General features: G+C 32.6%; 1 protein-coding gene across 2 annotated transcripts; it reads left to right on the forward strand.

The window, feature by feature from the left end:
* The first annotated feature begins 1,218 nt into the window (after positions 1-1,218).
* LOC141842707 (guanine nucleotide exchange factor SPIKE 1-like) lies at positions 1,219-26,224 on the forward strand. Of its 2 annotated transcripts, XM_074730736.1 has the most exons (13): positions 1,219-1,360; positions 2,065-2,163; positions 3,268-3,370; positions 15,681-15,719; positions 20,215-20,289; positions 20,559-20,633; positions 24,398-24,489; positions 24,629-24,750; positions 25,148-25,274; positions 25,378-25,464; positions 25,678-25,810; positions 25,920-25,968; positions 26,179-26,224. In XM_074730736.1, exons 9-13 carry the CDS (start codon positions 25,254-25,256, stop codon positions 26,186-26,188), a joined length of 300 nt encoding a protein of 99 aa, XP_074586837.1. In that variant the 5' UTR covers positions 1,219-1,360; positions 2,065-2,163; positions 3,268-3,370; positions 15,681-15,719; positions 20,215-20,289; positions 20,559-20,633; positions 24,398-24,489; positions 24,629-24,750; positions 25,148-25,253; the 3' UTR covers positions 26,189-26,224. The 2 variants fall into 2 exon arrangements, with proteins under 2 accessions (XP_074586837.1, XP_074586838.1); XM_074730737.1 differs by lacking the exons at positions 1,219-1,360; positions 2,065-2,163; positions 3,268-3,370; positions 15,681-15,719 and adding an exon at positions 20,084-20,156 and having other exon boundaries at positions 20,246-20,289.
* The last annotated feature ends 659 nt before the right edge of the window (positions 26,225-26,883 follow it).

Here is a 26,883-nt window from a genome sequence, read left to right on the forward strand (position 1 = left end):
AGGGTAAGCATGCTCAGGAGGATCTAGAGGTGGCTCAGAGCATAGTTCTTAAAGGGAACCCCCACTAGCTGACTATAATAGGTTACACGCACGTGCTACTTTTCTAGTTGAGACAGAGAGAAAGTTCTTACACCAGAAAGATGAATACTTATGTTAAGAATAGTGACCATGGTATTAAATTCTTTCATAATCTTGTCAAGTGTAATAACAAAATAAAACACCATTATGTCAAGACTTCTAATGAGTACGCCGCCAATATGATAGAGGTAGTAATGGAGTTTGTTCACCATTATGAGGTAGTTGACTCAATTGAAATAGTTGCGAGATCAATTGACTAAGGTAAGTTGGCAGTCAACTAATCGGGTGAAAAATAATGGATAATAGTTACAAGTAAACAAATATTATAATTGTTTTTACATATCATTGTATCTTCTTGTTTATTGTAACATTAGATTGTATTGGATTTCTCTATCTCTAAAATACGTTCAAGAAAGAGAAAACATAGATGGATTTTTGGAGTAGCTACTAAATGATCTTATAGCGACATGGTCCTTCTCTTAGCTTTAGGCCACAATAGATGCTTGGGTGATGAGTGAGGGTGGCTATAGGCTATGACACGGAGAGAGAGAGAGAATGTTAGAGAGAAAGAAAAAGACATAGAGTGAGATTAGTTGTTAATGAAAGGAGAGATGATTGACGATTACGATAAGTGACGTTGTTTGTGAGATAGAAAAAAAATAAGGAAGGAGAGGGGAAGAATAATGTGAGATACCATCTAACTTTCAACTCTAAAAAAATAATTCTACTAATTTATCCTGGCACAACTAAATCATATTATCATCCTATAAAAATTTAACTTGATCATAAATTAGGGAAAGTGGTATGAATAATCCAAGTAAATATATCCATAATTATAAAGTGAAAGTGATATCAACAAACAATTTTTTAGAAAAAAATATATTGTAAAATGAAAGGAAACGTAGATGGCAAATCATAAAAAGAAAAAAAAAACAACGGTACCCAAACTCTCCCCACTGTCCCCTGCCAAAAATCTCTACCATCCACGTGTCTCGTATCTACCGCGGTCCCCTCGTTCCCCCTTCGTATTAACTGGCCGCCTCGCTTCGTCAGTTTCCGCCCTTTGTTCCGTTCTCGAGCAAGAAATCGGTTTGGGAGGCGGCATCCACTCTCGCACCCGTCACCTCCTCCGCGACCATGTCATGGAATTCATTGCTGCCATCCTTCTTTGCTCTTCCGTAGCCTTTTCTCTGGCAAACACACTGTTTATTGAGGAGACGAAGCGTGCATCTTCTCCGGCGGCCGCTGCAGTGTACGAATCTGCCCTCGATGAAGAAATCAAGTCAGTTCTATTCCACCCCTTTTCTTTCCTTGTTCTTGACTCTTGAATTTTTGTTTCTGAATCTTGACCATGAAACCTGAAGAAATCATGATATTGATTATTTTCTATGGGTTTTACTTTGATTCTTTGATGAGATATATGTATTCCTGAGATAAGGGCCTACCATCCTGTTAACACGTTCACGCTTAATATTCCCTTTTTGTTTCTTGAGATAATGAAACCCTCTGTATCCTTTTCTTGTTTTTGTTTTGATGCCCATTCCTAAATCTTGGACAGTGCAACCTAACGAAATGTTAATTGAAACTTTTCCACAATCTTCTACTTCGTTCTATATTATGAAATTTTGAGTCATTCTTATGATAATTAACCTACATCCAGCAAACCACTTATATTAGATTTCTTTTGACAAATGTGCCCGTGTTATTTTACCTCATTTCAGTTCTCTTCATTATTATTTTTTACTCTCTCCACTATTATTAGATTGTTGTGTTATTTGTTTACAATGGTACCAATCCATATCGTTGATCTCATTAAATCATTCCATTTCCAATATTAGATGCAATAATTCCAACAGTATTTCATGCCTTGTTTACTTGGTTTGTTCCAGTCAATGTTAAAGGTCTTGGAAATCCAGTTCACCCTTGACCTTAATTTCCTTCCTGTGCTGCAATGTTTTGCTTAGACCTTTCTCGTGCTCATTTCAGGTTCTTCAAGGAGTCAAGACAAGTGCAGCAAGGCCATGCAGAGCCATTGGAATACCAAGCAAATGGCAGTTCTTTTTCACATCTTGGTCATGCATTGAGGTTTCGTTCTTGCTTTTTGGACATTTTCATTCCATTGTTTAGATTTACTATTCATCCAAAATAGGTACTTATCCTTTCATGTCACTTGACATATTTCTGTTATATATCCTTCTTTTATTATCTTCATCTGTATCAATGTTGGAAAACTGTTTCTTGTTGTTGTTTCATTCATTTATATTCCATGGAGAACCAAATTCCTTTGGGCTTTATAGTACAAGCCTTCCAATGAGATTTAATAATTGTACCTCACATGTTATGGGGGTATATTCTAATGTTTAATGAGTGGTTAATTGTTGATTAAAGGAGTCAAATTAAGGATGATTGGCGGTAATTTAAGTTAATTAATGCTGAACTAGAGTGATCACAAGCTGATCTATGTTTAATTGCACTAATTTGGATTTGATTTTAGGTTATTTAGGCTGCTTTCATGGACACTAGGTTGGATTGGCTAGGGTTCAATTTGGACTCAAATTAGGCTTAATGTAATGAATTTGAACCATTGAGTTATTTTGATGGTTATTGTTTTTGTGATTGCAACAATTGGAGGCACAATGGAAGTTTAATTTTTTAAAACAATTTTGATCAAGACAATCTCCTGATTGGATCAATTGTGTGCATATCAGGATGAGTTTGTCATCCATGTGTCCATCCTATGACACGGTTCATCCATGGTGGATAGCAGATGGTGGATAGCAGAGGAGGTGCTCGCATCTTTGATGCCCATAAGGGGTTGGCCAACACTTAGTTGATCTCCCAAGGGGATCAAGAGGGTAGTCGGCCAAGACCTTGATTGAACCTCTTTTAACTACAAATCAGGTGGTCCAATAAGGACGGAAAGGATAGGATTTGACATCAAATCTCAATGTCCTCTTAATTACTTTGCAATTACAAAAATATCCCAATAAAGAGACATGAATTCTGTTCGAAATTGAACTTCAAAATGGAATCCCAGTAAGGAAACATGCATTCTCTTAATTTTGTAAATTGCATTCCAGAATTGCAATCCAAATTTCTTTAACAATTATAAAATCTTAATTGAGTCCTCAATCACATTTTTAACACTTCATTAATTCTAATTTGATGCTCCTTTTTTTTCTTTTGCAGCCATCAACTAGCTTGGAAGTAGAATTTGATCTTCGATCTCATAGATACATATGGAGCTCCATGGAAAGCCATATTCAATGAAAGTCCTATGAATGGCTTGAAGGTAGATCTTTCGTATCTTTGAAGATCTGCCTTACAATATGGAGAAAAAGTCTAACTAAGTAATTCATTTTTAGTCCTTATAAAAATAAAGCTTATTTTGAATCACTTTCACACCCATGTCACATCGAAGTCCTACAGGGAAAAAATTGCAAAATAGGATCCAATTTCTTTTAATCATAATTAATTAGTTAACATGTTGCTTAAACGTATTCTCGAACATGGAAAAAAATCATTATTTTAGATGTATGGTGTTGGTGATAAATTGAAGGTGCAAGGAGGAGACAAAGGAAAATAAGACAACTATATGTTCAATGTTTGCTTTTCATTGGAATGCTACAATTTGGACATCTTCTTATATGAAAACAAACTATTAAAAAATAACAATATTTTCTCAACTTTAGCATGCCTGGTGGTGTCAAATATTAATATGAAATGATACTCGTTGACATAATTAATACATCGACACTGAAGTCATTATCTAAGTATCAAGTAGTATTGGGTGGCTAGTAGTGTCGAGTTTTGGTAATTTATTGGAATGATACGTTTCGACCATTTCACACCTGACATGGTACGAAATTTCCAACTATGATGACAATTGTATTTCCACTCTATGGAGATTAGGATGACTTTCGTCATTAATTATTTCTAGTAAAGATTGACTTTTTCCCTTTAACTAAGGCGATAACATGTAAAAAATTCTTCATCATCAAATATTAATATCCTAGAATGTTACACCTCCACGTCATCCTAATCATACATGCCTTATTGTCATCTAAACAATCCACATTGCTTGTATCAAAAGACCATACTTTGTTTAAGCATATGGTCACACAAAATATCTAAGTTATGTGATTCTCTCCCTCATCATGAGAAAATTTCCTCATCAAGGTCAAGGGTAAGATATTTTGTCGAATATGAGATAATTTATCTTCTAAATTGTTGTAGAGTTGTAGGCAGTGTAATTTTATTCACTAAATCCTATTTAATTCCTCCTATTAATCATGCACAAGAAGATTTTTGTTGTTGACAGTTTCTGTTTTTTATTGTGAGTTTTCTTGTATTCTTATTTTATTTAATATATTATCCTGATGGCTGATCTAATGAACAAATTTCATCATGAAATTTAGCCCTAACTTTGCAATAGTATTATATAAAGTACAATATTTAGGAGGTGGCTTGATAATAATTTTAATAAGCTATGTGCAATCTATGGAAATATGCCCTAGAGATCTTTGAGAAACTAATATGTTGCAATCTAATTTGCTTGCTATTACATTGGATCCTAGGTGGCAATTGTTACATTTTTAAGAGATTGTAAACACATATAAGATGGCTTGTGTTGAATATTAACTATCTCAATATGACTAAACCAAAGATCTTGTTTCTATTAGTTGTGGTGTGTAATTCCTACATTTTTCACAAGTCAGCTATGAAACTATAAGGATGGGTAAATAAAGAAATACATTCTAGGATGTACTAAAAATTTGTTGAACATTTTCTTTACTGAAATTTTAGTTATGAGCCTGTTTAATTCTATTGGTGTTGATATGTAGGTTCTAAATTTCTAATTCACATTCACAATCCTCTTTTTCTTATGGATATCATAGATATGAACTAATAGAGTAGGCAAAAAATAGAGCATTGTTGCTTAAGTATTGAATGAGTGTCAAACTATAATAATGAGTACATGGGAGTTATTTTTATTAAATATCTGTTTTGCCAAAAATATAAATGGTCTGAATAAGCAAGGGCTAGTTAATTTATAAGATTGATCTAGAAACCCTAAGTAATGTGGCTTGAGGACTACTAATATATCATCCATGGAGCTTGTTAGAATAATTAGGGATAATTCTATATAAAATTATATAGAATAGGTCTTTTGGAAAAGATCCCTATATTAATGTATAAATAGGGCCTTGCTCCTTGTAATAGTTACAGAGATTTATTATTTTACCGAGCTCAATTTTTTTCAACTAATATTTGCAAGCAATAAGAGGAAGATTAGATTTTTATAATGAGCTTCTCCACCTAACTCCGCTCATAAATATAATGATAATTTACATGAGTATTCTTTACTTAAACTTTAATAGAAACAATTATAATTTTAAGTATTCGTTCAAGAGAAAGATACCTTAGATTGGAATTCTAGTTTGTGTACAGAGACAAAACCTTAAGATTGTATACGTGTGCATTTTCTGTATCATTCCTCTCATAAATGCAATTTGTTTTTCTCTTGGATTCAATAGAAACAGATTGATATATGTTTTCAGTTTAACATCCATTGTTACACTAATGCTGAACCTAACCGCATATCTATTCAAATTGGTTTTTTATTTTACCATGAGGTTTAGCTTTTTCTTGCATATACACCATTGTTGCACAAAAATATTCTTTCATACTATTTTTTGTTTTGGTTCTAAACCTTGTAAACTTCCTAATTCCACTTAAGTCATTTTACTTTAGCATGAGGTTTAGCTTTTTTGTGTAATTTTTATTGAAGAGATGACACTTCATTTTTAATTTCCATTCAGTGGTATGAAATATCAACTTCTTACTTTCAAATAGTATCACATGTTCTGTTTTAAGGAATCTTCTAGCTCACCAAACTAAAGTTAAAGAGCTCAAAAGAAGAATGAGGGATTGAACAAACACATAGAAAAACAAAATGAAAGCCATAAAGCATGGAAACTTAATAGCTTTCTTTTGTAGTAGAAATGAGAAGTGGACAAAGAGCAACTTAGCTAGTTGTTTTAACATACAATTGATATAAAACTCTCACTGATTGTGATGTGTATAACAACCATAACGCTGTATGGTAATTACTACATAGTTCAAGTTTAGTAATAATGATGTTATCTATGAGATCTTTGGACACGTGAACAAGTTTTTGTCAATTTCATGAGATTTAGAGTGCTATATTTGTTATTGCCCAAACATGTGTTTTTATATTTGTAGCAGCATTAGAGCTGAAATATTTTAAACTGTATAATCATTTAATCATGACATTGATTGGTACCCAAATATTTCAAATCTAGATTTAATGGGCATCACTTTTGAATCCTCAATAAAGTAATGTTTGCTAGAAAATTAGTGAGAGTTAAAGTCCTATAAAATAAGTGCTTAAATGGGGTCACATTTCATTAACTAGATGATAAAGTTTTGCAAGTCAAAATAATTTCTCAATAAATTAAAATATGTGAAATTCAAAAGGCACATGAATAATATTTTTACTTGGGGAAAATGACCATGACAAAAAGGTATTGGAGCTCAACTTCAATTCAATTAAAAATAACTAAAGTACGATTGATTCAAACACAATGCTAATCCACTTGATAAAAATTCGATTATGCTATAAGAGGTTGCACCACCTTAAATCAAACTGTAAATAAATCCCATTATCCCTGAATCACCCATTAATAATTCTAATTTATTCGTATTATTCTAGAAGAAACAAACTCTCCTTCAAACTAGCAAGTTCTAAATGCCTTAACAACACAATGGCTAATTGCTCCTATAGAGTATATATTGCATGACTTTGTTTTTGTTCTCGCCTTTTTAATTTGATGTAAAAGTCTCAAGCATTTCTTGCAAAACCTACTCAAAATGGAGATTTCTAATTCTTTAATTGTTTATTGCACATTGTACTATTGAATCTTATTGTTACATTTTTATTTTCATTCAATTGATTAATCGTGTTCATGTTAAGGTGGTGATCCTCACAGTGTACTTTAAGGAGATGAATGACAATGGTTGCAACAAATCCTGGTAGTGTTTTCTCAATGAAGAATAGACACACTACATTTAAAGGAGTTTGGAAGGTTTCCCTAGAGAAAGAGAGAGAGAGAGATAAGTTGGAAAATGAGGAAGAGGGATAATCATGGGACATGGGTGGAAAGGGATATTTCACAAGCAAACACACTTCTACCCAACCTAAATTTGTTTAGTTTAGTCTTTAGCTCAATTTATTAAATTGAGTTTGATTGAAGTATAATACAAAATTGTTCTAAATCTAACCATTCAAAATAAAATATCACCCTCAAGGAGCCTAAGTAACCTTAAATGAACCCAAAATGATCCTTATGGTACATTTGATCGATTAAAAGGGATATGTGCTCTTGAAGGAGTCAACTAGTGATAGTGTGAGTGAGAAAGGAAAAGAGGTGGAGGTGACAAGATAGACCATAGATTATTAAAAGGGAGGGGAGTATAGTAAGTAAGAACCCTAGGCTACATTGACCAATTTGAACTATATTTCAATTGAGTCTATTTTAAACCCAATATGATTCCACCTATTCACAGTCTAATCTGACATAAACTCAAATAGAATCCAAAGTTTTATTTTTCTAAGACCAACAAATAATATCTCTAGTTTAACCTTCTTAACAAAAAAACTACCTCACAGAACAAGCAATCTATAAACATGTTACTAATGATGCCATAAATAATGGATCCCTGCTTTATATAGGTTAAGTGGATGTCTAACTTAGCTTCGTTGTGGGATTAGGATTAGATTAAGCTTTCATTTTTATTGCTCTTGGCTTCTCAATCTAATTAGGCAAGTCTTGTACAATTCATATAAAACCTAACTTGAAATGGAGATTTTTAGGTTATTTAATTGCCCATTATATTTTTTATGTCCCATGATCATAGCTTATATTGTCAAGTCTTTTGTGTCATGCCCTAGGGATATAAGTCTCCATCAGACCGCAAGATACCCCTTAGTGACAATATAATATGAGAGAAGAAATCAAAGCCAATTATGTCAATACAGATAGCAATGAATAAATCAATTTACAAACTTGGTGATGTTACTGTATGCATGTATGTCTATGAGTACATTCCAAAATCAAACTGAAAAGAATGTCCATAATAAGCATTAAATGCTAAAAGAAGAAATCAAAATGGCAGAAAAGAAATGAAATATCTTAATGTGGACCGACATGCTAATGATAGCCAACGTAATATTTCCTCTATCTGCTAACTTGGAGGTTAAAGGAAATAGACAGTGAGTACAAATTACTTGTGGATTTATAAGAAAAATAGTGTATGAAACTTAATAATTTATGGAAATCAAAGGAAATCTATGATAATCTTACAATTAATATCTTAATACATACCTCAAATAGTTGAGGATCATATAATAAAATGAGTCAATGTCAACCTAAGAGCATCCATATAGTTAATCTCTAATCCAACTCGATAACGTCAACACAAATATGATAAGATATGAAACAAGCATAGTATAATGAAACAATCAAAACCATGCACTAATCATAGACTTACTGCGAGCGAACCACGCCACCACAACCTATCTTGTAGGTAGCCAAGGGATATAAATAAAATACTGACTACGGGAGAATCATGCTATCATGACCTGTCTCGTGGCCAGTTATGGTAGATAGATAAAATAGTGACTTTGGGTGAACCACGATACTATGACCTATTTCGTGGGCAGTCAAGGTGCCACATAAATAAAATATAGATTGTGGACGAATCAAGCTAATCAAGCTACCACAACTTGGCTCGTGGGTAGTCAGGATATATAAATAAAATACTGACTGTCAGCGAACAACGCTACCATGACTTGTCTTGTGGGTAGTCAAGGTACATAAATAAAACACCGACTGCAGGCGAACCATGCTACCACGATCTATTTCGTGGGCAATCAGGGATGTAGATAAAACACTGACTGCGGATGAATCACGCTACCACAACTTATCTCGTGGGCTGTCAAGGCAGATAGATAAAATATTGACTACGGACGAACTACACTATCATGACTTATCTCGTAGGTAGTCAGGGTAGAATGATAAAATATTGACTGCGAGCGAACCCACCTTACTACGACTTGTCTCGATCTAAACCATGCTACCATGATTTGTCTCATGGGCAGTAAAATACTGAGTGCGAGTGAACCACACTACCATGATTTATCTTGTGGACAATTAAGGCAGATAGATAAAATACTAACTGCCGATGAACATCACTTTTAGTGCGCTACCTGTCTCGTGGATATACTCTAATGTTAAATTTAGTGCGCTACCTTATTAATTACTGGAATCTATACGAAGACCATAATAAGAGAAAACATAACTGCTATTAATGTCTTTTTAAGGATAATTTATTCACTAAATATTCTCATTAAAGTAATAATAATTTTCAGTTACAATATCTCAAATTCTCGACTAACTCATCATGATATCAAGATAAATAGAGTATGTAATTGAGGAAACTTAGATATCAGTCGCGCGACTCCGGCGGCCTCGCCGGAGGGGTCGCGCGACACCTTCAAAAAATTTATTTTTTATTTTTAAATATTTATATTAAATTTTTAATTTTAATTAATATATTTTATATTTTAAAAATACCGAAACTATACCGGCACGGTACGATACGGTACCGAAACTGTATCGTTCCGGTCCGGGACCGAAACTCCGGCACGGCTCGATATTTTAAACCTTGATCAGAATAAAGTAAGGACAAACAATTAAGGTAAGTGTCAATCTCAAGAATAACAAAGAATAGAGAGTACCAAGATAAACACAAGTAATTGCAGCCTAATCAATCTACTTAATTAATTATTCATGCACTAAGGATAAAAAATCTAAAAGATCAAAGGAAAGAACTACCCACCTGTAATTGTATAACGTCCTAACTGTCTTCCAATCAAAATTTCTACTTTAGGTCTCAATTATTGGGGGTAGTCGGCGACGTCGACGGCGGGTCAGTTCGTGGTCGGGAAGGCGACGGTAAGGTCGTCGGTGGTGAGAGACAGGGACGACAATAGTGGTCACTTGTGACATGGAATGACGACGATGGCGGTGCAGAGATCACACACTAATGACACAAGGAGGGCGACGCTGGAGTTGTAGTTGCGACCGACTAGACGGGACTGAACATTGGCAACCGTTGTCCCGACCGACTTTACAATTGATTTAAAACTCTCATTGTTTGTGATGTGTATAAGAACCATAACACTATATGGAAATTACTATATAGTTCAAGTTTAGTAATTATGAAGTATGTCTATGAGATCTTTGAACACGTGAACAAGTTTTTGTTAATTTCATGAGATTTAGAGTGTTACATTTGTTATTGCCTAAAAATGTGTTTTTATATTTGTAGCAGCATTAGAGATGAAATATTTTATACTATATAATCATTTAATCATGACATTGATTGGTACCCAAATATTTCAAATCTAGATTTAATGAGCATCACTTTTAAACCCTCAATAAAGTAATGTTTGCTAGAAAATTAGCGAGAATCCAAGTCCTCATAAAACAAGTGCTTAAATGGGGTCACATTTCATTAACTAAACGATAAAGTTTTGCTAGTCAAAATAATTTCTCAATAAATTAAAATATATGAAATTCAAAAGGCACATGAATGATATTTACTCTGGGAAAATGACCATGACAAAAAGGTATTGGAGCTCAACTCCAATTTGGCTAAAAATAACTAAAGTATGATTGATTCAAACACAATGCTAATTCACTTGATAAAAATTCAATTCTGCTATAAGAGGTTGTACCACCTTAAATCAGACTTTAAATAATTCTCATTATCCCTGAATCACCCATTAATAATTCCAATTTATTCGTATTATTCTAGAAGAAACAAACTCTCCTTCAAACTAGCAAGTTCTAAATGCCATAGTAACACAATGGCTAATTGCTCCTATAGCGTATATATTGCATGACTTTGTTTTGTTATCACTATCTTAATTTGATAAAAAAGTCTCAAAGCAATTCGTGCAAAGCCTACTTAAAATGGAGATTTCTAATTCTCTAATTGTTTATTGCATATTGTACTATTAAATCTTGTTGTTACTTTTTTATTTTCATTCAATTGATTAATCAGGTTCATGTTGTGGTGGTGATCCTTATAGTGTACTTTTGAGGAGATGAATGACAATGGTTGCAATGAAACCTTATAGAGTTTTCTTAATGAAGAATAGGCACACTACATTTAAAGGAGTTCGGTAGGTTGCCACAGAGAGAAAGGGAGAGATAAGTTGGAAAATGAGGAAGAGGGATAATCATAGGATATAGGTGGAAGGGATATTTCACAAGCAAAAACACTTCTACCCAACCTAAATTTGTTTAGATTAGTCTTTAGCTTTAATCTGTTAAATTTAGTTCAATTGAAGATAATATAAAATTGTTCTAAATCTAACCATTCAAAATAAAATATCACTCTCAAGGGGCCTAAGTAACCTTAAATGAACCCAAAATGATCTTTAGGTACATCTGATCGATTAAAATGGATATGCACCCTTGAAGGAGGTAACTAGTGAGAGTGTGAGTGAGAAAGGAAAAAAGATGGAGGTGATAAGATAGACTATAGATTATCAAAAGGGAGGGTAGTATGGTAGATAAGAACCTTAGGTTACACTGACCAATTTGAACTATACTTCAATTGAGTTTATTTAAACAATGATTTAAAATCTCGTTCTGTATCGGGCGGCATGAGTGAAATATTTCGTTCTGCTCGCCGACTAATATAACACAGAGACTGGCACATGCGTCGCGTGACCTTTGCAGTCACCTAAGAGGGGTCGCGCGACCCTTGCTGTGCGTCGGAGGAGTCACGCGACCCTTGCTGTGCGTCGGAGGAGTCACGCGACCCCCTCAACAACCCCGGATGGGTCGCATGACCCCTTGATCACTCGCGGTCGCGCTGGAGGGGTAGCGCAACCCACGCGGTGGCGTTGGAGTGGTCGCGCGACCTCCGTGACTACGTCGAAGGGGACACACGACCCCTCGGTCACTTGTGGCCGCGTCGAAGGGGTAGCGCAACCCTCGCGGTAGTGCCGGAGTGGTCGCGCAACCCCCCGGCCACGTAGGAGGGGTCACGCGACCCCCGCGGCCACGCTGGAGGGGTCATGGGGGTTGGGGTAGTGCGACCCCAACAACCGTGCCTGAGGGGTAGCGCGACCCCGACAGTCGTGCGATTGCTGGGTTTGCGGTTGTGAAATTTTTAATTAAAATTTTAGTTTAAAAATTCCAATTAAATATATAATAAAATTTATTTATTTATCATATCAAAGATCTCATATTTTTTTATTTTATTTTTTTCATATTTTTTATTTTTTAAATATTTAAATAGACTTAGTTAAACCCTGATAGAACTACCCTATTAACTTAATATATATATATATATATTATTTATTTTAATTTTAAAAATATATAATAAAATTTATTTATTTATCATATGAAAGATCTCATATTTATTTTTTAAATAATAAAAATTTATTTTTATTAATCTATTTTATATTAAAAAATATCGAAATCATATCGGCATGACATGATTTGGTACAGAAACCGTATCGTTTCGGTTATAGATTGAAACTCTGATAAAGTTTGAAATTTTAAATCATGATTTAAACCCAATATGAATTCACCTATTCACAGTTTAAACTCAAATAAACTAAAATAGAACCTAAAGTTTTATTTTCCTAAGATCAACAAATAATATCCCTAGTTTAACCTTCCTAACAAAAAACTACCTCATAGAATAAGCAATCTCTAAACATGTTACCAATGATATGTCATAATAATGGATTCCTACTCTATATAGGTTAAGTGGATGTCTAACGTAAATTCGTTGTGGGATTAGGATGTAGATTAAGCTTTCACTTGCATTGCTCTTGGCTTCTCAATTTAATTAGGTAGGTCTTGTACAATTCATGTAAAGCCTAACTTGAAATGGAGAATTTTGGGTTCTTTAATTGCCTATTATATATTTTATGTCCCATGAATATAGCTTATGTTGTCAAGTCTTTTCTATGCCAGGGGTTATAAATGTCCATCAGACTGTAGGGTACCCTTTAGTGAGAATATAATATGAGAGAAGAACCAAAGCTAATTATGTCAATACAGATAGCAATGCAATAAATCAATAACAAACTTGGTGATGTTATTGTATGTATGCACGACTATGAGTACATCCCAAAATCAAATTGAAAAGAATGTTAAACGAAATATCTCTATGCGACACTATGCTAAGGATAGCCAACGTAACATTTCCTCTATTTGCTAATTTGGAGGTTAACTTGTGGATTTATAAGAAAGATAGTGTATGAAAATTAATAATTTTTGAGATTAAAGGAAATCTAAGATAATCAAATCTTATAAATAATTATCTTAACACACCTCAAATACCTAAGGATCATATAATAAAACGAGTTAATGCCAACCTAAGAGCATCCATATAGTCAATCTCTAATCCAACTGGATAACGTTAACACAAATATGACAAGATATGAAACAAGCATATTATAATGAAACAATCAAAACCATGTACAAGATGATACTTAAAGCTTATTTGTAGCGCACACTATTGCAAAAGTTGAACAAAGAATTATGACATACAACATGTGTGATGACATAGATCCAATTGTGATAATCAAGTTACTATTTGCATTGGAAGTTGATGTCGCTTCGTTCAAGATGTTATAGCCGAGAATCAACACACTGTGTAGTTCTCCTGATAGTCAACTTGTTGATATATTTACCATTTTCCAAGTTATTTAGAAGGATTGCGTTTATGTTTTTATGGAGCAACCTGGGAATTACAGATATTCATACTCCAACTTAGGGAGTGTTAAATATGATGAATTTAGTCAGTATTTTTTGGTTCAGGTATATTTTATGCATGGGTTGTCATAACTAGTTTAATCAATAATTGTTTTACTAACTTTGTTTAGTAATATTTTTCATTATTCTTTTTTTTCGGTGGGTTTCAATGAGTAAGAAATTGATGTACTTTGCTTCTCTTTTTTTCTTTCACTTTATCTTATTCCTTTTTAGCTGTCATTTCCGTTGAATAAAAAACATCTAAGTTTATTATCAGGCGAAAGGATATTATAGGGTGAGAATATTATCCATGTCTTGGTTGAAATCATGGTATGTGAATGTGGTAATGGTGAGTAAGAGTCCACATAACTTGTGACAAAGTTAATTTGAATTTCTCTCAAAAAATTAGCATTTTCCTATATTTTAAAATTGAATATGTGTTTAAATAAAATGACAAGATAAATAAACAAACATTATAAATAATCTTCCTCATGATATAGTTAAATAAATCGATATGAAAGATATGAATACATCTAAATGAGATGTAATGAGAAAATTCAAATTCATAAATGGGATATAAAAATTTACAATCTATTCAATTATCAACAGATATGACTCATGTGCAAATTGGAGCTATGACATAGATTTCCATATTAGTGTTGCGACAAAAACTAATGACACTATATATCAATATCTTAATACCTTGGGTCTAGACAATGCATTATTGGATCTAATTAATATTCTTAAGACCATTGACATATCTGTCCAATATACTATTCTTTAAAATGTTGTTAAACTATCTCCTTAATTGTTTGTCAATGGATCCAAACCGCTGACATATCAAATCTGACTTCTTTTTGGTTAGTAGATCTTGACTCTTGGATTTACTTTAACCATTGTCGATTTTAATAAATACCTATTATCTTTGGGTAATAAAATTTTCTATATACAAATATAGTATCATTATAATGTACTATCAATTAGAGAAAATATCAATGGAAGTAATAATCATCATCAACATGATGATTCTTTATGTATACTATGTAAATGAAGAGATAATGAACTTTTCTTTGAAGTCAATGGCCATTCCTGTGGGTCCTCGTTCAAATACAAATTCTACAAGGACTATCTCTGTTTTCTATGAACTCATGTTTGTAGTTTACAACAAATATTTGACTTATATGAAAACCTAGACATACGATCACTCTTCTTGCTCTTAAGATAGTTACCAATTTAAACATTATTTTTTCCTTCTATTTGAATCAAATTCATTGGTTTATTCTTAATCTTATTTGATAGACTGTCTTCATGATATGTGTGGTCCCTGCTATGGAGCCTCTTGAACGGTAGATAATTTTTTAAGTCTATTTTTGTGCATCATTTGTTTTCTTTGAAATCTGATTCTTCCAAGAGAGTTGGCGTATGCACTTCTTGACAATTTATCAAGAAGTCTCCAATATGCTTCCAGAAGCAAGGTCAATCCCCCTTTTCTGATATAAACTTCCTAAATCCAAAAACACATCCATTAACAACTATGATAAATTGTTTCCAAAATGTGGCATTGAATTGCCAAATTCTTGTCAATATTAATACATTTCTTGTTGGAGATTATGCTTTTAATACTTGCTGGATCCATATTACTACTATGATATTCAATTGACTGTCTCTTTTGAAAGAGGAGAATCGTACACTACCTAGCACGTTTTTGATTTTCTCTTGTACTTGGAGCAGCTGATGGGTCCAACCCATGCTCGTTGGGTGGCTTGTGATGTAAGTTTAATGTCCTTTATTGAGAGTATCCCTTTAATATCTGCTTATTACATATCCTTCCTTTTTTAGTTATAAGTAACCCTAATACTTTAGCTATTTTGCTTTTCTTTTTTGGTGTAGTGCAAATTGTTACAATACTACAACTACAACAACAACAACCACCAAGCCTTATACCACTAGGTGGGGCTGGCTTGCAAATTGTTACAATCTCAAGAATAATTAAGAGGGAACTTGAGTAGGTTTAGGTTCTAGGAGGACATTGCTCACTTTTAGTTCTTAAATTGTACACAAATATTGATTTCAAATGCATTCATTCTGAAATCCTTTACGTAACATAAGTGGTTGTAGACTTTAGTGTTTATATATCTAATTTTGACAGGCCTGGCGACTTGAGTGTTAATTCAAGGAAAGATAACTTTTGTAAAATAACTTAGAGGTCTCAATTATGTTGATTTATTTTTGCTGAAAAGACCAATTTCAGTACTTATTCTCCTTTAGCCATTATGATAAGTCTTTGATCTATTTTTAGTTTATCTTATTTGTATGGTTCTTTAATATAATGTTGCAAAGTTACTCGTTGGATGGTTCTTTGAATATTTTGAGGATATTGTCTTATATTATATTATATCTATTTATTTGATGACTACTCCCTCCTGATGCTATAATTGAAATGTTATATTTGTTGTGCCTCTGATTAGTATATTGGTTGGAGAAATTGATACATAAAGTAAAGGGGGAAAATCTTTTCTTTTTCTTCTATACTTTGATATTTTTCATATTTATAATAGTCATATCTTTCCCTTTATTGTATCGTGTGTTTTATGCTTTTCAAAACCTCCTTTTCTTTTTCTTCAACTTAAGGCTAAAAAGAACTATACAAATGTGTCTAAGATATCTGAAGTGAAGATAAGCTGACATTTTGGTTGTGATTTACAATAAGCAAAGATTGTTTAACCTCCTGAAGCGTACTTTAAAGTTGGCTTGATAATGATGATGATAATTAAGTTACATGAAAATTCTTTTGGAAGAATTGAATCCTTACTGTTAGATATCGAGTTTAGTAGTGGATTTGAGAGTTATTTTAAGGTAATTGTTAAGAATCAGGACAAATTGAATAGTATTGCAGCTGAACGGAGTCTTGTAAAGGCTGATCTTAAGACAATTAGGTTTGATATTGTTCTAATTTGTGTCTATTTATGTTATTTGTGGGTTGGACCAAGTGGAGGGTTATCTTGATTTTGCTTTAAGATCAGGATTGAATGAAACTTAATTTGACAATTTATTGGCTTAATCGAAGATGGACCATGATTAACCACAGTGAGTTGGTTTAGTTGAATAGTCTAGAGGCATAGGATTTAGTTTAATAAACCCTTCTCAATCTCTCAATACCATGAACCCCTCTCCCAATGCCTCATGTCCTTTCACTCGAACTTCCTCGCTCTTGCACTTGTTGTTCCACTATGTCTTCACTCCCATGGAATGCCATCGGCCTATAGCCATCTCTAGTGAACAATAAGGCATCATTGCAATCATAGTAGTACTCTTTGTTGTAACTTTATAGTAGGTTTTATTATAATCTAATGTTAGTGGCATGCAGTAGGTCCCTATAAATAGGTTTTTGTTGTGAATGGTTTGATAATTAATTTTGTAAAGGCATGTTGGGAAGTGTCTTAATAATCGAGGTAGACTCTTTACATTTGTTTCCTAGTTGTGGGTCCAACTCTATGATGCTTGGTTGTTTCAGTGTGATGGTGTAGAAAATGAAAACCTCGACAATCTTGAATTGAGATTTGATGATACTATGATGATTTAATAAATTTGTTTTTCATTGTGAGTGGTGATTGAGTTTGTGAAGGAAATCAAAGATACAATTAGGATGATTTTGGTGGGAATTGAAAGTTTTATTGGTAAGATTGATTAGATAAAATGAATCATGTGTGTTATTTTGAGTTGAAGTATTATGATACTATGTAAATCATGATTTAAAATTTTGAGATATATTGGAGTATCGATTTATGATCGGAACAATATGATTTCGGGATCATATTGTGCCATGTCGATATGGTTTTGATACTTTTTTAATTATAAAATATATTAATTTAAAAATATTATTATAATATTTGATTATCGTAAATACTTATTATTAGGTTTAATTAATATTTTAAAAATTTAAATTAAGTAAAAGTCTAAAGTTTAGACATAATGATTAGGATCAATAGGTTAAAATAAAATTGAATTGAATTTATTTTAATTAATTTAAGGAGGAAAATTTTTCCCCATGTATTTATAAGGAAAGGAATATGAAAAAAAAAATTATTTTTTCCTATGTGTTTAAGGATGAAATGAATTAAAAAATTAAAATATAGAGAGGAAGGAGAGAATTAAGAGGGGATTTTGCTCGGCTGTTGTGGTCTCACGCGACCACCGCTGTGTCTCCTAAGGCATCGTGCTCCCATGGGGTCTCACGTGATCGCGAGGTCACGCGTGAGGCTTCCACGCGGTAGCCGGTTCTTGTTCGAGGATTTCGTGCCGTAGTGGGGTCAAATGTGAGGCCTCCACTTGGCAACGGGATGTTGTGCGACGCCTTCTCGTGGCCGTGAGCCTTGCGTGAGGTCTCCGCAACCGTGGGGCCTTGCAAGGTTGTGTCAGTGTCGGTGCAGTGCCAGTCGATAGGCGTAACAATAAATTTTGTCCGAACCGCCTAGTATTTCATGAGATTTTAAATCATGATGCAAATATTAATTTCTGAGAATAAATGTTTAAATCAAATAAATGATTGACTGTGATGAGTAATTGTGAGGAACTAAAAGGATTTCAGATTGGACATTGAATTATGATGTATCATTGATTGCTTGAGGTTATGGTTTGATTAAATAGGAAATGAGATTAGGAATAAGCTTTAAATTGTGTTACTTAGGAGTCTTAAATGGCACAACAATTAGTGAAGAGGTTGATTGTGAGAATTGTTGTATAAAATGTTTCAAGTCTCAAGGCACCATATATTGTGGAGACCTCAGTTTACCTTGTTTTATCTACTTAAATTTTTAACCTTCTTTTGCATTTTTATAGATTATTTGCTCATAATATTGTTGATTTTTTATCACGATCAAGTTATATTCAGTAGTTGTGCATATATTGGAGTGTATGTGGGCACCACTCTAAACTGCACATTGGTGAAGCCTGGTGGATGAATCCAGCTAAGCTCAATGCAGTTGTTGTATGATATTCATGATAGTTGATCTTGACAGTCTACCTAGTGTCTTTCTATCATTTACATTGATATTGTTTATGAAACTTTATTGTTGCCGAGTCTTGTTTTATACCTAGGTTCATGGTTCCCTTTGGTCTACTTTGCCTATATGTAATCACTTTCCTTGTGTTGCTTCCAGTTTCAAGTTGGTTATTGAGTTGGTTGCACTAGATTTCTGTTGGTCTCTGTTGCTTCTTTATCGGTATATTCCTTGCTCTGATATTGCTCTAGATTATATATGCTGGGAGGAGTCTGTCATTTGGCTGATCGATTTGACAGTGCAATATCATTCACACTTTCTCTCATTCCTAATCCTGTCACAAAACCTCTTATCTCTTCACACTTCTTTGCAAACTAGCTGTCCAATCTTCCTTTCTTCTCAGTTGCATTACCAACTCACAGAGGTGATGCTTCACACTTTCTGCTCTCTACCATTTTGTTCTTTCTTCACTTCCCTCATGAGATGAAAACCGTTGCCTTTTATCTTTTTGGTTTTCTACAGTAACAACATTCATTCATATTTTAATTAGGCAAATTCTTCATTAAGGATCACATTTCTCTATATGTTAAAAAAGATCCAGTTTACATCATCTTCTTATCATTCATGATATATTCAGTTGATAAACCTAATCTGAGTCAATGTGATCCAATATCTTCTAATCCTTCTTAAATATCCTTCATATATCTCCTTTGGGCTTGGGGAGTTGTAGTTCTTGCTAGCTATTTTGAGAAGAAAAATCATAGCTTGGCTCCACCTTTAGATAGGAAAAACATGACTTGATAATAGGGATGTTTGGTTGAGAGAGTTATTAAAGTAGTGGGTTTAGGCTCATATTTATAATAATTATAGGATATTTTAAGTTGAGTGCTATATTTGTGTGCATTTTCCCCCTAATCCACAATTTAAATATTGCAACAGACATTTTTATGATTAGGGCTTTTTGACTGATTATCCCCTAATGAGGAGGCTGTTGAACCATCAAGTTTTATACGTTTTCCTTTTTTGTTTATGATACTTTATCCATCTTATTTTTATCTCTCTAGACTTCACATTATGCAGTGGAACTAAAGCCTTGTCTCTTGCATGAGGAAGTTTCATCTATCTGCTCTCGAGCCTTGTCATTATCATATGTCTATCAATTTCAAAATAATCCAGAATGACATTATATCACATGACCTTTCCTTTGGTAATTACTCTTAATTCTCTCTCTCTCTCTCTCTCTCTCTTCTAAACACTATGCTCAGGTCCAACAATCTTCCATTATGCTCTTTCAAGGAAATTTGCAGTATATTTCTTGCAACAAGACTACATACATGAAGGTGAGCATGTAGAGACTTTAATAATACAAAATCATAAAAGATGGCTTTGAATACTACTATTGTTATCATAGACTAATGGGAATAACTCATCTATCTATCTCATTGATGCTTTGCTAGATGTATCCTTTGCATTGTTCATTTAGTTCCTGTAGATGCAATATTAAAATTTCTTGAATATATAAAAAGGTCTTTGTTGCGTACAATAAACCATTCCCCAGGACTTTGCTGCAATATTAATTCTCTCTCTCTCTTCTACGCACCATGCTCAGGTCCAACAATCTTCCATTATGCTCTTTCAAGGAAATTAGCAATATATTTCTTGCAACAAGACTATATGCATGAAGGTAAGCATGTAGAGACTTTAATAATACAAAATCATAGTATGTTGTTAGAAAAAATGGCTTTGAATACTACTATTGTTATCACAAACTAATGGGAATAACTCATCTATCTCATTGATGCTTTGCTAGATGTATCCTTTGCATTGTTCATCAAGTTAGTTATTGTAGATGCAATGTTAAAATTTCTTGAATATATAAAAGCGGCTAAAATTTGCTTTAGAAGAAGAATGGACATCTAAATATTTTAGATACTGATGTTTTTTCTGATGTTGATTATGTTGTGTCTATTATTGATAGAAGCTTTACATCATAATTATATGCATATGTAAAGGTCAACTTGGTCAAGTAGAAAAGCTAGAAGAGCATGGTAACACGATCCAATATCCTAGTTGAATATAGGGTATTAGCACACATAATTTGTGGGATGGGGTGGATCAATCCTTCGTAGATGATTTTGAGTTTTTTTAACACGAAGCCAATTTAGTTGCACTGTGTTAATTTGATAGCCAATTATATTACAAATAGTCTAGTGTTTTTTGAACTCACTAAACACTTCAAGGGTGATTGCTCCATGATTTGTGATGTCATACCTCGTTTAAAGAGAATAATTGATATTTTTACTGAGTCTCTTCTTGTAACTCTATATTGTCGTGTCATAAATGATGAACTAAGTATGAAAGACATTTATGCTCTAGTTTGAGGGGAATTGTTAGATAGCATATATATATATATATATATATAATCTTAGATAGTCGATACTCCATAGTTTAATGCCGTGATTTTATATTACACAGGCTAGGGGCTACAAAAACATATATTGAACTTTTGCTTCTACATATTCAATGTAGGTACCTACACTTTGACCATCTTAAACCCAATGGTGGATGACAATGTGATGTAGGTTGTTTCTTATGTAATCGATCCTTTCGAAGATTTGTCACTACTTTTGTAAATAGTGCTATTCAAAAAACCAATGATGTTAGGTTTGGTTGAGGTTGCGGCCTCCTCTCTGCCTGATCGTGCTTACATATTAGGCAAGATCAGTTGGCTTCACTTAAATTCTGTCTTCCATAAACCACAAACCATAGCAAGATGTCTTGTAGCTCCACATGCGCTATGCCATTGTAACATCTTCTACATCACAATTGTGGTCATGGTTTAAAATCTCGACTTGTGTCGATCCTAAACCTGAACGATACAATTTTGGTATCGTATTGTATTATGTCGATATAGTTTCGATATTTTTTAAATATAAAATAAAAAATTAATCTAAATATTAAACATATAAAAATATAAAAAATAAAAAGGAAAATAATTTTAAAAAAAGAAAAAAGGAAAAAGGAAAAAAACAAGATCACGGTACTTTTATTAAATATTTTTGAAATTATTATATATATATATGTTAAATTAATATGATAGTTTTATTAGGGTTTAATTAAGCCTAATTAGATTATCCATTTAGCTGGGAGTCAATTGACATTATTAACATACGTTTTTATTATTAACTTAAAGTCTAAAGTTTCTGCCTGCCTGTACTAGTGTTGGTGGTGTCGGGCTATTGTCGAAATGGTAAATTTCGTCCGTTTCACCGACACGAAACAAAATTTTAAACAATGGGTCTGGTAATGGTAGTATGACCATAGGATTTTTTTTTTAATTAAGACAACATACTACTTCCTTTTAATTCTATGATTAGCTACTGTGACAATTTTCAACATAATAGGTACAATATATATTTTTTGATGAATTAAATGTAAAATGTTTCTTGAAATAATGCTGCCCATGGCTTCTACCTCCTCTAATGTTGTCCGGAGATAATATTCGTCTTAATTGAGTATTAAGGGTAAACAATTTGACTATTGTCATGTATGTACACTATATGAATGTTTATGTGAGCCTTTTGTTGTATTTTCATTACAACAAATGAAAATATTAACATGGTCTTTTGTGGTTATCCTCTATGATATCTAATGTCAAGTGGTTGGAAAAGGATAGCATATACTTTAGATCGATATTGACCTTTTTTGCTATAAGACTAGTTATTTCGAAACATATAAATTAACATTGCCAAAACAAATATCTTGTCAATTATGTATTAAAAGATTTTGATAATCTTTGCCTTTAGGCCATGAAGTTATTATTTTATGAGTGGCAATTGACTAGTAGAATTGCAACAATTATTTTGGGATAGTGTAACAGGGTTCATTGTGTTTTTTTGGTTTTAGCATTTTTTTTCCTATAATTGGACATTTTAACTTTCACAAATCATGTCACCCAAGACTTCCATCTTTTTATTGTATCTCCTTGAAGTGATACTAGGCACTAATGCCTTATTTATGTTTCTTGATTTACTTTTTTTATTGGTTTTGCTAATCTTGATTATGATTTTCCATCTAGCATTGTTAGTTATTACTATCTTCACTTGTTTTCCAGCATTTTGGTGAGTGCCCACTCCCACCTTATGAACCAACTTTTGAGGGGGGAAATAAAAGATCACTAATAGTTGGTTAAATGACTCATGAAACTCTACCAACCCATACCAGGTTCACGTTAAGAATGTATCAAAATTAGAAAATTTGCATTAATGTTTCTCATTTTTTGCCCATTGTTTTGCTAAATCTGTGTTGTTGATCCTAGTGGATTGAAGATAACTGTGAGGGCGTGCTTGATTCAAGGTTATCGTTGATAACCTTAGTTATCTGCCAAGTTTATTAACGATAATCTTGTTTGGTTTAGGTTATGATCAATTTTCAAGTAATGCAACATCACCGCCACATCAGCAAAACGTCAGCAAATGAGTTATAAATCGGGAATGTGATTACCTCGGCAGCCTAAGATTTTCTATGATTCTGGTGGATAACGAAATTTTTTTCATGATTACCCTCCGATTTTAAAATTGAGTTAATTGAAATGTACTGTAAAACCTAATTGAAACCGAGTTAATTAATTCAATAAATTTTAATTTAAATACTTATAAATTTAAAAAAATAATTTATTTTAAATTTTAAAAAATTAAATTAATGAATTAATTTAACAAATTATTTTATTAAAATAATTATTTTAATGATTTTTAATTAAAATATATATAAATTTATATTAAATTTTAAAAAATAAAATTAACGAATTATATTTATTAATTTAATAAATTATTTTATTAAAATAATTATTTTAACAAATTATTTTTATTAATATATATTTATTTATTTTAAATTTTAAAAAATATAATTAACGAATTATATTTATTAATTTAACGAATTATTTTATTAAAATAATTATTTCAACGAATCATTTTATTAATATATATATAAATTTATTTTAAATTTTAAAAAAATTATAAATAAATTATATTTATATGTTTTATATATTATCAATTTATTATCATCACTGATATTATTAATATTAATATTATTAGTTTAATTTAATTTATTCTAAAAATAATTGAATATAGGGTAATATAGTAAATATTAAACTGGTTATATTTTATTTCCTTCAAATAAATAAGTTGAATCAACAATATTAGGTTATATTTTATACCTTATAACTTTAGTTATGTGATTACTTGGTAATCACATAACTAAGGTTATGTATGATAACTTGAACCAGACACGCCCTAAAGGTGTTGTCATTATCATTCCAAGTTGGGCTGATTAGTAAGTGCATCTTCATGATGGGTTTCTTATGCCAATGTACATATATACTTATTGAGTTTATCTCCAGTCCTTAGTCCATTTATGTTGATTACTGATCCGTGGGGATTCTTTTTGCAGTGCCTTTTTAATGGCACGATTTGTTTATATAACAGAGACAGGAAAGAAAAATTGTCTAAGGACTTCCACTTTTGCCAACTGAAGGACAAGAGGTAAGATGTGTTTGTTTAATTTGATATGTGGTTAAGTGAAGTCATAAATGAATATTTGTTGCTATTTCTTTTTTTGATTATGACAATGGTTCATTTTTTCTGAAAAGAATATTTTCTTTTGCTATAACTCTTTTTGTAGGTTAACACTTCTTTGTTACATCGAGCTGTTTTCTCCTTGGATGCCCCATAGCATCAATTTGCCTGCTTATTCAACTTGAGAAGACAGCAATTGAGGAAGGAGTTAAACTTCTGTTTATTCTCGTAAGGAACCTGTAAATTGAAATTTGAAAATTTTGTTATATGGTGTTTTTTCATAAGATTCTGAAGACAATTGAAATAGGTGTACACATTTCTCTCTACTGTATTAAAATTGATCTTCTATAGTTTTCTTTTTTGTTTTTTTATAAAGCATTGAAATTTCTAAAACTTCTAAAATTTTGTTATCAAGTGGGATAAGTCCTGGTTGTTGTTGTTGTTGAAATTTCTAAAATTGTGATTTACAAATCATAACAAAATTTACACTAGTGCTAGAGAAGCCTCTGCTAAATTTTGGTTTTCTCACAATGCTAATTATTCTTCAACTTTATTAAGGACTCTGGCACAGGTGTGATATGAAGAATTTTGGATACTTTAACTTGTAAGCTACCTCATATGTCAGGTTCATATTGCTGAGAGAGAAAAGCAGAAACTCCAACTTTGGTCAAGGATCATGCCTTGCCGACAATCATTTGCATGGACGATATTTCCATTGTTTGGAAGGCACAATGTTGCTGCTGCTGCTGCTGGTGCTGTATCTCCTAGCATTCCTCTTACTCCCAATGTATCCGGCCCAACCCCTCTAGATACTTTTGCTGAACATGTTTCAAAAATCACTTTGGATGGCAACAGATTCAATATTCAAGTGGAAGCTCTGTTATCGTGGAGATATCAAATTTAAATAAAGTCAAAGAGAGTTATACAGAGGACTTACTTCTGGTGATTTGTCTGCATAAGCTCCTGATAATTTTAGTTATCTTTTGCTGGTACATATAATGATGCCTTTTAGATGTTTATGCTGCTGGTAAAAAGAAAATAAACAATATTCTTCTGTATATGTTGGATGGATTTAGATGTTGATCTATGATTATTAATTTGTTTCAATGAAAGCTCCTGACTTCAGTTTTTCTTGTCATTTTTGTATATTTTTAGGGTCCTAAAAGAAAGGTTCACAAGCCTGTTAAAGGTGTATTGAAATTGGAGGTTGAAAAGCTTCATACCTCACTCGTTGACGTGGGCGATATCTCTGATGGTGGAAGCATAATCATTGACTCTACTGATGCTGGTGATCCTTTTACTGAAACTTCTTTTGGAAAGCATCATAGCAATGGTCCTGATATCCTCAGGAGTGGTAGTTTGAAGTTCATTAGCATTAATCGAAAAGATATTTGTAGGAATGTGTCAATTCCAGCTGGAGAAGATCATCCTGATTTTAGTGATGATGTAAGTAGTATTTGGTCTGCTATTTATCAGTATTCAATCTGTAATCTTGCTTTAACCCATCCTGAAGTTCAGCAGATTTGTTTGTTCACTTTACTTAAAAGAATGTTTCTAAATTGGAGATGCTACTTTGCTAGTATTGTTGTCATATTTTCTTTACAAAACATTAGCATTCCTGATTCTTAAAGCTTCTCTCTTGAAATTTTTCTGTAGGCACCTGTGAACATTCTCTGTTGGAGATTCTAGTGGTTCTATTAGGTAAAAAACACTCTTTATAAGGTTATTCTTTCACGGATATGTAGTAATTTATAGGAAGTGCATTTTAGTTATTTCAAGCTGTAAGCATGTTTGTTTGTCTGTTTATTTTTTTCTACTGCAGGTTGTTATTTTCGAAAATTAAATTAGCTACTATTTCTGCTTGCTAGCTATTATTTAGCAGAACAATATATCATTAATTTCTTTTAAAATATTCTCTTGTATCCTTGCTAGGCAAATTGTGCAAACCTGTATCTGTTTTATTACCTCTCTCTTATCAGAACTTCATGTACAAAGAAAGTTTTGTTGATTAGGGCACATATATACATGATTAATTAGCCAATTTTGTTTTAGGTTGCTAATTTTTTGATCTTTAAGCTCATGATTTTATTGAGATGGCATTAAATGTACTCTTGTGCGTGACAGTTCCAAACTTTTGATTTTTGGAGGATGACTAGAATCGAGCTGTTCTCCATTGTCTTCATAGTTATCCGTTAACTATTAGCTTGGGTCACAAAAGAAATTTGTTCACAAGGATAGAAATGCGAAAGGAGGATGCTGACATCCAAAAGCAGCCATTAGCGGGTTGTGTTAATGAGAAGTGATTAGGTTCTTGTTTATCACTTTCACTTTAGAATTCTTCAATCTGTGGAGTTTCTGGTT

The sequence above is a fragment of the Curcuma longa genome, chromosome 12, assembly GCF_044706935.1.
Source record: "Curcuma longa cultivar G26 ecotype Majalengka, Jawa Barat chromosome 12, ITB_CL_G26_1.1, whole genome shotgun sequence".
Classification (NCBI taxonomy): domain Eukaryota; kingdom Viridiplantae; phylum Streptophyta; class Magnoliopsida; order Zingiberales; family Zingiberaceae; genus Curcuma; species Curcuma longa.

What these genes read in the sequence shown, in the direction of transcription:
- LOC141842707 (XM_074730736.1), top strand. Translation starts at nt 25,254, where the DNA reads ATGTTGCTGCTGCTGCTGCTG. An exon ending in TGTTGCTGCTGCTGCTGCTG is followed by an intron (nt 25,275 to 25,377) that starts GTGCTGTATCTC and finishes GGATGGCAACAG; the next exon opens with ATTCAATATTCAAGTGGAAG. An exon ending in CATTGACTCTACTGATGCTG is followed by an intron (nt 25,811 to 25,919) that starts GTGATCCTTTTA and finishes AGATATTTGTAG; the next exon opens with GAATGTGTCAATTCCAGCTG.